The following is a 16,867-nucleotide window of genomic DNA, read 5'->3' as shown; positions in this document are numbered from 1 at the left end:
CACATTGCACAGTCACAGACCTCACAGTTTTACACACTCACTCATGCACACCACAAGTACAGACCCACAAATGTCCACCTAAATATGCATATACACAAAGACACAAATAGATGCATGGGTAAACACATATGCCACAAATACACAACATACACCTGCAGGCACATACCACACAGCCATAAATACACACATTTACATACACGCACCCCAAGGACATACACACACACCCCAACATAGGGATGGCCGGCACATGTGTAAACACACACATACGCCAGTGTATGTATAGCCTCATGGCACATGAACACACAACTGTCCACATATACCCAGTATGTGGCATTCAAAGGGCTTTGAGTGGTGTTACCCATGGGCTCTGTCCAAGAAACATGTCCCAGGACCACCGGACAGCCTCGCTTAGTGGCAAACCCCTGTGATCCAGCCACGAGGTGGAAGTTTAGGAGGGTGGGTGGAGGGTGCTGTCTCTGTGAACCCTTCTGAATGGGTGGTCTGGGGACCAAAGGGTTCCCGGTGCCTGGGAGATCTGCCCTGAGCACATTCCTTAGGAAGCAGAAAACGGGGGCAGGGAACTCTCACCTGCAGCCTGGAAACCTCTGGGCATGGAGAGTTCTGAGCCCAGGTTCACCATGCAGCTGGTTGTCACCAAGGCGGCAGCTGGGGCTGGGGGCGGTGATGAGGATGAGCAGGTTAGCAACGTGGTGATCCCGGACACGTGCAAAGCATTTTACAGCTTATAAGTCACTTTTACCCCCGTTACTTCACATACTTGATCACAGCTACTTTGAGCTATTGGTGGTATCATCCCCATTTCTGAGACCCAGACAGGAAAAGGCACTGGAAGACCACTGAGCCAGTCACTGGCAGAGCTGGAACCAGACCCCCCAGGAGGTGTCAGTATACCGCCCCATGTGCCTTCCACTTGGCTGTAAGGCACAAGAGGGAAAGCAGGCCGCTAGGGTGCAAACCTCGGTTTTGCCCCTGATTTGCCCTATGCTACTGGGGAGTAGCCAAGCCCTCCATCTCCCCACCTGGAAAACCGAGAGTGAATCCCCAGCAGTATATTCAAGCAGCAGTTTAGGGCTACAGTCAGGGCTGGGGAGGGGAGCTTGCCGGATGCCCTCGGAATGCCAGCGCAAGGACAAAGGGCGCGGAGTCGCTCCCCTCTGCACTTGGCCAGCTGCCCTCTCTCTCCAGTCTCTCTCCATGGCTCCGGTTCGGTCGTCCGGGATCCGGGGCTTCGCTGGCGCCTCGTCACTCCCGAGACGCGGCGAGCGGCTTGCGGTTGCCTTGGGAACCTAGCTACGGCCCCGGCGCGAGGCGCACGACTCCCGGCGCAGGGCGCTGTGCCTGTGCCCGGCGCGTGGAGACTGGTCTTCGGAGTCTCAGAAAGACACCTGTCACCAGAAGCGAGGGAAGGGGGCATCGCAGCCAGGGTGTTTTTTTTTTGTTTGTTTGTTTGTTTTAATTTTTTTCTTTCTTCTTTTAATTGAGCTGTAACGAACAAACAGTAGTACATACATCTTAAAGAGTACAGCTCGATGAATTTTTACAAATTTTTTTTTGCAAAACCCATGTATCCACTACTCGGATCTAGATACAGAACACTTCCAGCGCCCTTACCTTAGAAGGCTTCTTCTGGCCGAGAGGTTAAAAATAATTCTCTTTTTTGCATTTCTCGGGGAATAAAGCGGAGAGGGAATGATTGCCTTCTGAGCACATGCAATTTCTGTTTTCTCCCCGCTCTGCTTAGCCTCATTGGGTCCCGGTGTCCTGTAAAGAGGAGCAAAGAGACCGATGTTTGTTTCGTAGTTTACTCCTTGTAAAGCGCTTTAGAGACTTAGCTAACTTTGACCCTGATATCTACTCTGTGAAGTCACTACTTGGTTTATAGTCAAATTACTGATGAGAACACCATGACGGAGAGATTAAATAAACTACCCAATTCGAAACGTTCATATGTGGTGGAGCTTGAGCCTTGAACATTCATCCTTTCCCCCTCCCTCTTTTATTCCATTCCTTGGCTTTTTTTTTTTTTTTTTTTTTCCTTCCCCTTGCAATGCCCTGGCATGAGGAAGTTCTTGGGGCGAGAGATGGAGCCTGAACCACAGCAGTGACAACACTGAATCCTTAACTGCTAGGCCACTAGGGAACTCCTCCTTGGCCTCTTTTAAGAGTCGTACAGGAAATTCCCCCGAGGCATAGCAGGTTAAGGATCCTGCTTTGCTGCAGCTGTGGCAGGTCGCGACTACAGCGCGGATTTGATTCCTGGCCCAGGAACTTCCACATGCCGCAGGTGTGGCTGAGAGAGAGAGAGAGAGTCGTACAAATAAAATGCGCTGGGAGAGCGAGTCATATTATATACACTTGCCATTGCACAAGAAGTTTCTTCTACTTGGGACTCTACTCCCTTCACCCAGGTTTTGTCTTTGAGGCAAGCTCCTATTCATCCTTCAAAGCCCACTCTGGCATCCTCTGAAGCCTTCCCAACTGCAATTCTCCCTCCTGACTCCCGCCAAGCCCAGAGTAATTAGGCTCTCTTCTGCCTCATATCCAATCCTTGCACAGGCACCCGCTTCCCATGTTGCCCCAAGGGCTCCTCAAGTCAACACCTGTGTTCAAAACCTGCAAGGCTCCTGGCACACAGTTGGTCTTCAATAAATGTGCTTGGAACTGAACGTTGAGGAGAGGTTTTGGAAACTTGATCTTCTGCTCTGTAAGAACGAGGCCTGCACTGGGCCCTGCTGCAGGTCGCTCAAAATATATTGAGTGAGGTGGAGTGGGAGGAGCTTCCAGAACACCTGGGTTCAGACCACAGGAATGTCGCCCTCAGCCCAGCCCCATTCTGTTGGGGAATGGACTCGTCCGTGTCTCCGAGGCAGGACTTCGGGGCTGTCTGGGAAGAGTTCATTCCTTCCACGGGGGAGCATCCACTAGCCAAGACCAGAAAAAGCCATAACAGGCCCTAGGGACCCCAAGGGAGTCCCAGGAACCGGGGCCCCTAGCTCCCCTTTCCTTCAGGGCCCTGCCTGGCCAGAGGCAGCTGATGAGGTGATGAGATGTCCTGAGGATCGTGACTTTCACGTTACGGCCACACCTTCCTTCCACACAGTTGGCAGCATTGTCACTACAGTGGTGAAATATAACAAAGGGCTATAGGTCCGGGGAGGGGAAAAAAAAAAAAGGCTGAGCGTACATTTTCCCTGTAATTAAGCAGCTCCCCCATTCTCTCTCCCGTAAATCTGACACTGAACATACAATTTGTGAGGGAAAAGAAAACTTGCCCTTTGAGCTGAAGAAAACACCCCTCTTGGCTTCCCCTCAATTGCACGTCTACAGCAGGCAGATTGCAGGTGTCAGGAAAGCGAGGCTTAGAGTGGTGAGGGACTTGCCTGGAACCACCCAGCATCTGGGAAAGACAGGCCTGACGGTGCAGGTGGCCAGAGTGGTGACATGGGCTAGAGCCAGCGGGGTAAAATAAGTAGGGGATTTTTTCCCTCTTCTTCATGGGAAGCTTTGGAAAACACTCCACCCTGAAGATAAGGGAGGTACGAAAAAGGCAGGGCTGACTGCTAAGGACAAAGTGGTAGAACCTGGGGGAGAAGAGGTCTATGCGACTTGGGGAAGCAAGAGGACAAGTTTGAGCCTCAATTTTCTCATCTGTAAAGTGGGGGTGTCTCTTCCTCTCCTGAGACATAACGATGATCAGCTTCAGAGGGGGATTGGGAAGGCTAGATGCAGGGAGGACCAAGGAGCCGGTCGCAATACTGCTAACTTCATTATCCCCATTAACAGATGGGAAAGCTGAGGCCCAAGGAAGGGACATGGCAGGCTTAAGGCTACACTAGAAGGCTGCAGGATGAGACCCCTTGGCCCCGGGGCTACTCAGCCTGGGTTCTTCCCACTCCACCACCATGGTGGTCACTTCTCAGACCTCCCCTGGCCTGGCCCAGTCCCCCCGTGGTCCCCCCTGAAGAAATAGAAGAGGACGATTCTAGCCTTGTTCCAAGCCCCCGCTGGCAGTTGGGGCTGCTTCTCGGGAGGACAGATGTTTCACCAAATGGCAAATGCACGTGCTTTTCCCTGGCTTGGGGAGGAGGTGGGCGCTGAGAAGGAGATGCCAGCTGGTTGGGCAGAGAGAACCGTAGCCACACCTGAGGGATTTAAATAGCCACCGCCTTCTCTGGGCACCGACTGGAGAGGAAGCATCTGGGCAGGGGAGGGGGTGGGGGTGGGGGTGGGGAGAGGAGAGAACCCAGCGGCCCATTCAGAACCTGTCACAGCCCTGGGATGAATGCCTGGCTCTTCCTCCCAGAGGAACTTGGACCCCACATCTCACCTCCCTGACTTCAATAAGCTTTACCTGCAAAGTGAGGATTTTGAGTCTGCTTCGGAGCGTGACTGTTGAGGCCTGGCCCATGCCTGGCACCCAGGAGATGCTTAGTACTTGATGGCTGTTATCCCAAACCTCTCTGCCAGGGCAACAGTCCCCACTGCAGCATACCTAACAAATGGGCACCCACCCCCTGCTTACCTGTCTCTCATGACAGGGAGCTCATCACCTCCCATGACAACCTACAGTGTAATGTAATGATTTAATTGCATGAGCCCTGGAGTCAGACTGTATGCTGGAGTCCAGGTTCCACTATTTAGCGTCTGTGCGACTCTAAGCAAATGACTTAACCTCTCTGTGTCTCAGTTTTCCCAGTGTGGAATGAGAATAACAACAGTACCTCCCTTTTAGTTTCACTTAGATCTCAACCTTTCGTGTGCACACAAAGCACCCACGGATCTTGTTTAACAGCAGAGCAGATAGATTCTGGTCCACTTGGTCTGGGGCGGGACGCAAGAGTCCGCATTTCCAGCAGGTGATACAGATGCTGCTGGTCCTTGGACCATATTTTGAGCCTCAAAGTACAGCCTTGCCGTACGACTCATGGTGAGGGGGCCATGAAAGGGTCACGAATAGAGGGGTGATGGGTTTTTATCATGGCAAAGCCTCTCTGGCTATCTGTGCTGGGGGTGGGGGGAGGCCAGTAATTTGGGGAGAGATAAAGGTGCTGAGTGGGAGAAGGGGTTACAGGGGCCAAAGGAGGGTGGCGGTAAAGGCCCTTAGCATATGCACTCCAGTCCTACAGATGCAGATACCAAGGCCCAGAGAGGGTGGCTGACCTCCTTAGGCCACACAGCACTGAAAGGACTCCTGACCATGATTAGTCCTTCACCCTTCCTGCCTCCCAACTTGCTGGCCGACATCCCACAGCCCTTTGGAGTCTTTCCTGGCCTTTGCTTCTGTTTAATATCTTGTCACAGCAGGAAGAGGGAGTGACACTCAGTGAGGGCCTTGGATCTCCGTGATAGGCTTGACCTCTTCCATACCCACAGTAACGCCATTTTACAGATGCAACACTGAGGCCAAGAGAGGAAGGCTTGGCGTTCCCCTCGTGGCGCAGTGGAAATGAATCCGACGAGGAACCATGAGGTTTCCAGTTTGATTTCCTGGCCTCGCTCAGTGGGTTACAGATCCAGCGTTGCTGTGAGGTGTGGTGTAGGTCACAGATGTGGCTCGGATCTGGCGTTGCTATGGCTGTGGTGTAGGCCAGCAGCTGTAGCTCCCATTCGACCCCTAGCCTGGGAACCTCCATATGCAGCGGGTGCGGCCCTAAAAAGACACACACACACACACACACACACACACACACACACACACACACACACACACACACACACACACGAAGGTCAGCCTGACTCCCAACCTGAGTGTTTGGTTACCACTGTCCAACAGGTCAGGAGGGGACAAGGCAGCTATTCAAATTAACAGGTGAGAGCGTAGGGATTCTGGCTCCAGCTCTTCTCACCCAAGAAGGGAAGAGTTCAAACCCCAGAATGATGATGACAATAGCAGGAGGTCACCGTTTATGGGAGGCTTCTAAACTGCCAAGCTTCGTGCCAAGCAGTGGCACGAGGGACCCAGCTTCACCCCAACACTGGCCTTACTAGCCCTGGCTACAGACGAGGGAACTGAGGCAGAGAGAGGATCCCCGTGGCTTGCCCAGGGTCACGTGCGAGAGCACCCCCCCCCCGCCCCCGGCACTCCTCTGTGGACCCTTCTCCGGACACCGGCGGGGCGCGGCGGGACGGGGCGAGCACCCTGCGGGCACTGAGCGGCCCGGGCGGCGGGTAGCGGGCCCCAGCCGGAAGGCCGATGGCCGGCCGAGCGGTGCCCGCCCGGGCTGGACGGGGGGCGGGATCTCGGGATCTCGGGCGGCGCCGCTTCCTGGCTCCCAGGCGCGGCGGCCGGTCTGGCCACGTCACCGCCCGGCCGAGAGCGCGCTGGTGGAGCGGCGGCGCCCGGGAGCGCGGAGCTCGGGGGCGCGGGCAGGGGCGCGGGACCCAGAGCCCGGGGCCGGGGACGTGGCAGCCGCCTCGCCCGCCAGAAAGTTTCCCAGGAGTTGGCTGCGCGCGGACCGGACCATGAACGTGTTCCGTATCCTCGGCGACCTGAGCCACCTCCTGGCCATGATCTTGCTTCTGGGGAAGATCTGGAGGTCCAAGTGCTGCACGGGTGAGGGGCGCCTGGGGCGGGCGGTGTGGGGCCGGGGGCAGAGGTGCCAGCCCTACGCTGCGGCAGCGGGGCTTGACGAGGGGCTCCTGAATGTCTGTTCAGGGTGGGGACTTCGGCTTGGGGGAGCTGGAAGCTGTTTTTGCACAGCTCAGCTTCCAAAGAAAACTTAGAGTCACACCACATCAAAGAAGAAGGACCCGTGGAGATTATGGAGGGAGGCTGGGCTTGTGCTTCCATTGACCCTCCCCGCCTCCCGCCCCTGCTTGGCATTGCCACTGCTAGTTGGAAGAGGAAGGGACCCCCTTTGCTGCCCAGGAGCAGCACCCTTTGGGTCCCATTGTTCCGTCTAACCTCACTCAGGCAGGAGGATGGGGAACAGGAGGTGGGGGGGTGGGGAGGTGTACACACAGGAAGTGGCTCCAAACTCTCAAGGTCTTCTCTTTCCCAACCCCCCCCCCACCTCCTCTGCCCCATAGGCTAGGTAGGCCCTCTTTCCTCCCCTGCCTGTGCCACAGGCGGCTGTGATGTGGCAGGAGGGGCACGGAGCTGCCCATGAGCAGAAGCCCAGGGAGGGTGGGAGGGGTCCCCCTTTTGTCCAGTAGTCTGGCTGCCCTGATGGAGGCTTGGAGAACTTTCAGGCCTGGACTGTGGTGACCACACAGACTCAGTGCATGAAGAAGCCGCTGGAGCCGCCTGCAGCCATCTCTGTCCACTGGTGTCCTGGAGGCGCCTGCCCTGCGCTTGGCACTGGGGTGAGGGGATACAGAGACGCGCATGGGCTCCTCGTGGGGGCCAAGGAGGCTGAGAGTGGACTCCTGAAGGCTTCATGGAGGGAGCGGCTCTGTGCTGAGTCCTGGAAGACAGGCAGGGTGTCACTCAGGGAAGGTGTGTGAGGGCATGTATGTCTCGGGAATGGTGAGCAGCCGATTTGGGGGTAGCCCAGGAGGGAGATGAGTCCAAGGGGTGGGTAGTCAGATGTGAAAGGGCCTTGTCTGTCAGGCTAGGGAGATGGGACTGGGGAGCCATGGAAAGTTTGGGAGCAGGGAGGGGCCTCAGAAGGGCCTCTGGAAGCTGTGCGGAGCGGCTAATGGAGGAAGCAGAGAGAGCATCACAGAGACTGCCAGCTTCTGTGGGGGTGAGAGGTGCTCATGTGAGGGTCACTGCAGAGGGAGTGATTACAGACCTGGAAGCCCTTCGGGTTTGGGGTCTCTGGGGAGATAGGCAGTCACTGGCACTCTGGTTTCCATTTGGGGGAAGTGGGCCAGGAACACTGACAGGGGCTCCAGTGAGAGGAATAATCTAGCTTGGACCTGTTGCTGCCACGGGAAGCCCTAGACTGGGTGAACAACCATGACCAGGAGGGGGCGCCGTTCCACAACCCGCTCTGCCAGGCGTTGTACCAGGCACCTGCCATATACCTGGCCAACCCAGGCAGAGATCCTGGCCTGGTGGGTCTGAATCTAGCTAGTGGGAGATTGCCAAAAAGCAACAGTGGTAGCAACTGAGTAAATGATACGGTTTGTTAGAGATGCTAAGTGCTGTGGGGAAAGAAAAGGGGGGATGGGGCCTGTGTGTGCACAGAGAGGGCTCAGCCTGGTTGAGAACGGGGGAGGGGAGGGGTCTGAACGCCAGGTCATCAGCCCTGGGGAGCAAAGCCGGCTGTGACACCCCAGTGACCCAGCCCTGAAGGCAGGAGACTGGTCCTTCATCCTTACTCCGCCTCTGACTCACTGTGTGATCTTGGGCCTCAGTTTCCCCATCTGTCAAATGGCAGGAGGGCTGCACCTGGTCAGTGGGTCCCACAAGTGCTCCACGGACGTCTGAGGGACTCTGGCCAGGTTTTGGCTTCTGTTCTCCTCTGTATCCTGGCGTCTCCATGTGTGGCCTGCTTTGGTGGAAATTATTCATTGCTTTCAAGAATATGAAAACCATTGCATTGGACCGGCAGGGCTCCCAAAGCGCTAAGGAAAATGTGACTGGAGCCTGGGAGCCTGGAGGGGTTGGGAAGAGAAGGGAGGGGTGGGGAAAGGCCATGTGAGGGACAGCCAAGCGTCCCCTGACAGAGCTCCTCCTGGACGCTCCCAAATGGGGCTGAGGGCCTCCCTGGCAAGTCCCCTGCGAGGGCTCTGGGTTCAACAACAAGCAGAGCCCTGAGCTGGGTCAGTGTTGCCTCCTGGACCCCACCGCCTCCCCCAGGGAGCTCCTTCACCCACTGCCAGACCCCCAAGGAGGCACTTAACGTTTGCACTGAATCCTACTTAGTCCTCATGTCAGCCCCGCCCCATTTTACAGATGAGGAGTGTGAAGCTCAGCCTTGCTGTGCTGGTGGGAGAGCCGGCACAGGAACCAGCCCTCTCCAGAATATTAGGGACTCCAGTGGTGTTTATCCTTGGTCATTCAAATTGTCCCCCTCCCCAAAATGTCCCAGACCAGAGAAGTAGTTAGAAAAGGCCCAGTTTAGGGAGTTCCCGACTTGGCGCAGCAGAAATGAATCAGACTAGAAATCATGAGGTTGCAGGTTCAATCCCTGGCCTCGCTCAGTGGGTTAAGGATCTGGTGTTGCCTTGAGCTGTGGTGTAGGTCACAGATGCGGCTCAGATCTGGCGTTGCTGTGGCTGTGGTGTAGGCCGGCAGCAACAGCTCTGATTGGACCCCTAGCCTGGGAACCTCCATGTGCCGTGGGTGCGGTCCTAAAAGAGGAAAAGATGGGGGGGGGAGTAAAAAACCCAGTTTAGGTGTAAAAAGGAGTCAAACCCTGAATCAGGTAATGTCACTTCTCGGTGTCAAATCTCTGAGCGATCCGTCACATTCAGGGTAAAATCCAGAGGTTGGGATGACAAAGGTGAGAGGCTCAAGGACAGTTCTTGGTTTTCTGGCTTGAGCACAGAGCAGGTGATGGTGGCATTTATAAAGGAGAGAAGACCGGAGGAGAAGGGGGTTGGAAGGGGATGGTGAGTGTAGTCAGGCAGGATTATGTGGGTCAGAGATCCGAGGGGAGTCTGGAGCTAGAGGGTCCCTCGTGCGGGCTGAGATGGCAAAGGGACAGAAGGAGAAGAGAGGTCGCCCTCTGTGGATTAGGTGTCGAGGAGGACAGGGGTGCCCAGTGGAAGTGAGAAGCCGGCAGTGTGGACAGTCGCAGAAGCCTGGGGAAGGCTGTGGTGGGGATGGACAGAGTGCTCAGCCGGCTCTTAAGAAGTCAGGTGAGTGAAGACAGAGTTGACATTTGGATCCGGATACGTGGGCGTCATGGCCCATGGGAGTGGTTTGGTGAAGTATCCAGACTGCTGCGGGCTTAATGGGACAAGAGAAACGGGAGGCAAGGCACCTGCTTGCCTCACCCGGGAACTACCTCTGTGATGTATCAAAAGTGGCCAAAAGTTGACTAAGGCGCATGATGGGTAAATGCAGCTTCGATTCCTGGATTAGATCCTGAAACAGAAAAAGGGCATCTGTGGGAAAAGGTGAAATCTGAATAAAGTCTGCAGTTTAGTCAATAGTGCTGTACAGATGTCACTTCTTAGTTTTGGCAATTGTTCTGTGATTATGCAAGGTGTTAGCACTAGAAGCTGGGTGGAAGGTGTCTGGGAGCTCTCTACCGACTTTACAACTTCTCTGTAAACCTAAAATTATTTCAAAATAAAAAGTTTAGGAAGAGATCAAAGCAGATGAGGAAATAGCATGGAAAGTACGAACCCAGTTTTGTCAACCTGATGTGTGCATGTGTGCGCTTATGTGTCGTGTGTACGTGTGCACGCATGTGTCCTGTGTACGTGTGTGCCAACAAAGATTTGGGAGGATGCACAGGGAGGCTTTGGGATTCAGGTGATTGCTGCTTTTGTATTTACATCTCTATGTATTATCTGGCTTTTGTTTTACAAAGAGTAAAAATAGCCATAACTTTTATAACTAGAAAAAAACCCCAGCTTTTTTAATCTTTAAATTTTGGAAAAATAAGATAGAAAGCTCCCTTGGCCCTGTGCCTCCCTCCGTCTGTTCCGGACTCTGATGAATCAACACCTTGTGGAATCAGTGAGTTGTTCTCCAAAAGATGGAGCTTTGGGGACTGTCAGTGGAACTCTGGGGGTGGAGCGAAGAAAAGCCTTGACACCCTCCCCCCAGCCTGGCTCCCACCTCCCCCACGCCCTCCCCAGAGCAAGCACGCGCAGCGGTCCTGGGAACTCGGTGTTCGTGTCTTTATTTGGAGACTGGGTGACAGAGTACAGTCTAATGAGAGGAATAGACTCCAGGGATCCAATGGGAAGGGATGTTTCCTGACCCTTGGAGGGTGACAGTCCCTGGACAGAGTGGCGTTATTAAGTGTGATTGGATGCTCTTTAGGCTTTTCTAGCTCAGGCTCTGGGGCTCACGAGTGTATGAGCCTGGGAGTCTGTGTGCTTAGTGTCTCCCTCCTGTCCCCATTTGCCACAGGTATCTCCGGGAAGAGCCAGATCCTTTTCGCTCTCGTCTTCACCACCAGGTACCTTGACCTGTTCACCACCTTCATCTCCATCTACAACACAGTAATGAAGGTGAGAGGAATGGGTTGCCATCTGAGGGGGACCCGCCAAGCACCCGCAGATGGTGAGCCAGTACGATTGAGACTCAGGCTGTGGAAGCAGGCAGACCTGGGTTTGAATCCTGGCTTTGCTGTTAGCAGCTGTGGGACCAGGGCTTGGGCAAAGCTTCTGGCCTTTGTGTACCTTGGTTTCCTCGGCAAAATGAAGATAGTAGTACTTACCTCAGAGGATTTTGTTGTGAAAATTAAATGAGGTAATAAATATACACAACAGCTGTCATATACTAAAAACTCAAGAAAGGTCAGCATTACAATGGTTAAAAAATAAGCAAAAAATCAAACATCGTATCCTGAGCTTTCAGAGAACTTATTCGTCCATTTATCTGACAAATATTTATCAAGCCAGGCACTTGAAGGAGACAAAACGAGGAACCTGCATTCTAACTGGGAGACAGATAATAACACGTAAAAATAACTGTGGTTAGGGATAAGGCTATGAAAATAATTAAAATAGCATGATGTTTCCTTCGGTTATTAAAAACAATTTTTTTTTGGCCATGCCTACGTTCCTGGGTCAGGGATCAAACCCACACCAGAGTAGTAACGGGAGCCACAGCTGTGACAATGCTGGCTCCTTAACCACTAGGCCACCAGGGAACTCCAAAAAAAAATGGTTTTTTAGATTTTTTTTTTTGTCTTTTTAGGGCTGCACCCTCAGCATGTGGAAGTTCCCAGGCTAGGGGTTAAATTGGATCTGTAGCTGCTGGCCTACACCATAGCCACATTGCAACTCCAGATCCAAGCCGTTTCTGCAACCTACATTGAAACTCACAGCAATGCCAGATCCTTAACCCACTGAGTGAGGCTGGGGATCAAACCCGAGTCCTCATGGATACTAGTTGGGTTTGTTACCACTGAGCCATAATGGGAACTCCCTGTTTTTTTGTTTGGTTTTGTTTTTAAAAGACAGTGTCACCTTTTTCTATCAGGCTTAGCAGAAATGTCACTTTTTTTGGGGGGGGTGCACACTGAGGCATGTTCAATCACTGGGCCAGTGATTGAACCTGAGCCGTGGCAGTGCTGGATCCATAACTGCTAGGCCACCAGACAACTCCTCTCCAAAATGTTTTGAGAACAGGGTTACATGATAATGACTAGGGAGCTATTCAAGGAGTGTGATTAGGAAGGGCCTCTCCAAAAAGGTGACATGTAAGTGGAAATCTGAGTGACACAAGGAATGAAGATCAGAGAAAGAGCATTCCAAGCAGAAGAAATAGCTGGTGCAAAGACCCCCAGGACAGGAACAAGCTTGGTTTATTCCAAGGACAGAAGGCAGGCACAGTGGGAGCTCCATGGGTCACAGTGCCTAACAGAGGGGTGGTGGGGATGCTGATAGAGGTCTGGGTGAGGGCAGAGGGTGCAGGTGAAGTTTGGATTCAGTTTTGTGATGGGAAGCTGTTGCTTTGAAGCTTGGTCCTGTTTTATAAGAGAAACTTAGTATCTCTCAGTCCTGGGCCTTAGCTATGTGGTTATGTTGGGGTGAGGCATTCTCTGAGGTTTTAACCAACCATCCAATACAGTTTAGGCAAGGAGCCCAGGTTTCAGAGTCAATAAACTGGGATTTAACCGTTTGGATGCTGTTAACAGAAACTTAAAATAAGAGTTACTTTAATAAGGTAAGGATTTTTGAGTTCCCGTCCTGGCGCAGCGGAAACAAATCTGACTAGGAACCATGAGGTTGCAGGTTTGATCCCTGACCTTGCTCAGTGGGTTAAGGATCTGGCATTGTTAAGGATATGGCTGTGGCCTAGGCTGGCGGCAACAGCTCCAATTCGACCCCTAGCCTGGGAACATCCATATGCCCCAGTGTGGCTCTAAAAGGACAAAAGACAAAAAAAAAAAAAAAAAAAAAAGGTAAGGATTTATTTTTACCCCACTCATAACAAAATCTGGAAGTGGGTTGTCCAGGGCTGCAATGGCAGGCCCTTTAACGTTCTGCTCTGCCAACTTTAGTGTGACCAGTAGTATCACATAGGAACTTGCTGGAAATGCAAATTCTCAGGCCCACTCAGATCTACTAAGTCAAAAACTCTGGGGGCAGGGGCAGGGCAGGGACAGATGGCTGTATGATTTTGATGCACATTCAAGTTTGAGAGCCTCTGGCCCAGGCTAGAGGCCAGATAATAAAACCATTATATGCTGGAGGACAGCTACTATAATTAGAAAAAGAGCACTTTTCTGAAGGATGGACGATCAGCTGAATCAAAGAATGTTAGCTTTTGTGGAAGAATGCTCTCAAGTCACTGATACAGACCCAGGGAGTTGAGGCTTTAAAAGAGCCCTTGAATGACACTGCTAAGTCCCCCAGTAAAGATCAATTCCGTTTTTTTGCCCAATACTCCACAGGGAGAGGACACCTGGGCGCCTTTGAGTCTTCATGTCTCAATTTTAAGTCCCAGTTAGAAGCATGGAGTTACAAGTCCATCAGCTTTGGATTCTAGGCCACTGACCCAAGACAAATGGCAAATTTCACATTCAATTTGAAGAAAATTGCACTTCACCTTAAGGTGGAAGAGCATTAGCCCTTGGGTTTGGTAGGTCCCAACTCAGGGTGACTTTGAAGTCCAAGCGAATAGGTTGGGAAATGAACTCATCGATTCCCATGTGTCTTTCTCTTTTTAGGTGGTTTTTCTCCTCTGTGCCTATGTCACAGTGTACATGATCTATGGGAAATTTCGGAAAACGTTTGACAGTGAGAATGACACCTTCCGCCTGGAGTTTCTTCTGGTCCCAGTCATTGGCCTCTCCTTTCTTGAGAACTACAGTTTCACTCCCCTGGAGGTAAGGGAAGGGACCCAGAGTACTAATTCCCCAAGGCTAACACATTCCCTAAAATCCTCACCTCCAGACCCTTGGTAACGCCTGGGCTAGCCTGCGGCAACCGTGGCCGTTACTGTTGTTCTGTTTGGAAATTGCCACTAAGCTATGCTTTTTTTTTTTTTTTTTTTTGCTATTTCTTTGGGCCACTCCTGCGGCACATGGAGGTTCCCAGGCTAGGGGTTTAATCGGAGCTGTAGCCGCCAGCCTATGCCAGAGCCACAGCAACGCGGGATCCGAGCCGTGTCTGCAACCTACACCACAGGTCACGGCAATGCCGGATCATTAACCCACTGAGCAAGGGCAGGGACCGAACCCACAACCTCATGGTTCCTAGTCGGATTCGTTAACCACTGCGCCACGACGGGAACGCCAAGCTATGCTTCTCCTGAAAACAGGCACATCTGAATAGTCATGTTTGAAAACAAAGCAGACATCACAGCACCACTTAAGGCTGAGACCTTCTGTCCAATAAGCGATTAATGGATACTGGAGCAGTCCAGACCCAGATTTCAACTCAGCAGTTCTTCATTCTGGCCCAAGAATCATTAGGGCAACAAGCATCTCAGGAGATTCGAATACTAGTTAGTGTTCTTGGACTGTATATTGAGAAGCCCTAGCCTCAGTCAACGAGTTTGTGTGATAGAATTCTGTTAATAAGGAGCCATGTACTATATAGCAACATTCATTCTGTTGTGAAAAATGCAGTATGCCTGAATCTTTTTTTTTTTCACAAAGGGTAGAATATGCTGATCAAAACATTTTAAAATGTCAACATTTTTTTGCCTCACTGTATTCCCCCCAATAAACATTGTTTTAGTAATTAAATTCTAAAGGTGGGGCCCTTGTTGATCAGTCTTCTCCGGCTACTTATCTCTTTGGCTCAGATCCTCTGGACTTTCTCTATCTACCTGGAATCAGTGGCCATCCTGCCCCAGCTCTTCATGATCAGCAAGACAGGAGAGGCTGAGACTATTACTACTCATTACCTGTTCTTTCTTGGGCTGTACCGGGCACTCTACCTGGCTAACTGGATCAGGCGATACCAGACTGAGAATTTCTATGACCAAATTGCAGTGGTGTCTGGGGTAGTACAAACCATCTTCTACTGTGACTTCTTCTACTTGTATGTGACCAAAGGTAGGTGCTGGGAGAACAGTGTGCTGGCACTGGCTGTTACTAATCCATTCACTATTTGGGGGAATACGGAAGTCAAAAGTCAAGTCTGTGTGCTCCTTATGGTGCCTGCTTCTAACATGGAATATAAATGTTCTCAGGAAACTCAAAGTGCTGTGAAAAAAAAGACCAATAGGATACTTTATGTTGTGCACTACTTACAGGGAAGCTGTTTGACATGGGACAAAATACTTGGACTAGGAATAGAGGACACAAAGATATTCCAGAGGGAACAGTTTACAAGCCTCCAAAGTAGGACAAAAAGGCAAATATGGTTAAAATCTATACACCTAGAGATATCAAGAGTTCAATCAAGATTAATCACCTAGGGCCTCACAAGTCAGGGTAAGGATTCACACTGCCTTCTGATCATAAATGGCAGCAACTGGACTGGCCACCTGACAACCAACCCACCTTCTATGTAGGGCAGAAGAGCAGCCAGAGGAGGGAGATGGCATGGGGCAGTTAGAATTGTCCAGGAGGTAGTTATCAATGGAAAGACAGGGGCATTTCTTGAGAGTGGTCAATAGGGACAGTGGATATGCTGGGTATGAGAGGAAATAAAGGAATTGAGGACAACTGCTAGATTTACTGCCTACCTCACAAGGGGGTGGTGCTATCAGTGTACGAGGAGTCTGTAGCTAACCTATGTTAGTTCCCCTTGGCTCTAACATCTGAATATATACTGTGAACTGGGCATTAAGATACTAAAATTATATACAAAGTTATAAAGGAATCCTTTCATGACAATTCTAATTTCAGCTTCATTTTCTTCTAGTCCTTAAAGGAAAGAAGTTAAGTCTTCCAATGCCAATTTGAGGGCCCTCAGAGATGTTCTACACCTTAACAAGGACATGAAGCAAACTATTTGAAGTGTTCTCCTGGGTGACTTGCCAACAACTCAGACCAAATATTAAAACTAAAGTCAGAAAAATCCTTAGTGTGGACTTTAACAAAGCACTGATCATTCTATCCCGAAGCCCTTATGATTATCTCCTTTAAATTATATAGGCAATTAAACAGCTGGCCAGTCACACAAGTGTGGCACTCTCATAATGTCAACTGGACCATGAAGAAAACCTTAGGAGCTTGGAAGTTCCTGTTGTGGCTCAGCAGGTTAAGAATCCCACTAGAATCCGTAAGGATTCAGGCTGGATCCTGGCCTTGCTCAGTGGGTTAAGGATCCAGTGCTGCTGAAGGCTGGAAAATGGTGTGGCTGTGACTTCAAGTCCAATTTGACCCCAGCCTGAGAAACTTCTGTATGCTACACCTTGGTGCTAGACCCATCAATGGGTCAAATAAATTACTGCACTCAAAGGCCTAGTATGAGATTCATGCTAAGTAACAGCTAATCTCAATCTGGAAATATGCTCCACCCTGAATAGAGCAAAAGCCCCAAATGAAGATCACAGTCCAAATATCTTGAGTGTGCTAATGTGGTTAACTTTCACTTTCTGGGTAGGAAACCAAGTTTAGGCAGTCAAAATACAAAGGTGTTATCAACAGGTGTCAAATGTTATGAGGCATCAAACACCTAGGCTTTACCTACTACTAGGTGTTGTCTTGTTGCTTTGTGACTCAAAATTCTGCATTAAAACCAATCAATTCACCCCCCTTCCACATTTTCCAGTGCTAAGGTGTTTGTCAATCCAATATGGTCTTGAAGCAAATAAAAACTAAGAAACTATCATTGGACTACGATCAGGATTTTTTAAGCAATAAAA

General features: G+C 51.1%; 1 protein-coding gene across 1 annotated transcript; it reads left to right on the top strand.

Moving 5' to 3' along the window:
* Nucleotides 6,312-16,830, top strand: KDELR3 (KDEL endoplasmic reticulum protein retention receptor 3). The gene is given in 5 exon segments (NM_001244970.1): nt 6,312-6,574; nt 11,003-11,103; nt 13,773-13,931; nt 14,855-15,107; nt 15,922-16,830. Coding segments are annotated over 5 exon segments (645 nt in total). The 5' UTR covers nt 6,312-6,483; the 3' UTR covers nt 15,963-16,830.

Source organism: Sus scrofa, chromosome 5 (genome assembly GCF_000003025.6).
Source record: "Sus scrofa isolate TJ Tabasco breed Duroc chromosome 5, Sscrofa11.1, whole genome shotgun sequence".
NCBI lineage: Eukaryota > Metazoa > Chordata > Mammalia > Artiodactyla > Suidae > Sus > Sus scrofa.
Note: the sequence above shows the minus strand (reverse complement) of the source record. Positions and strands in the feature narration are given on the sequence as shown.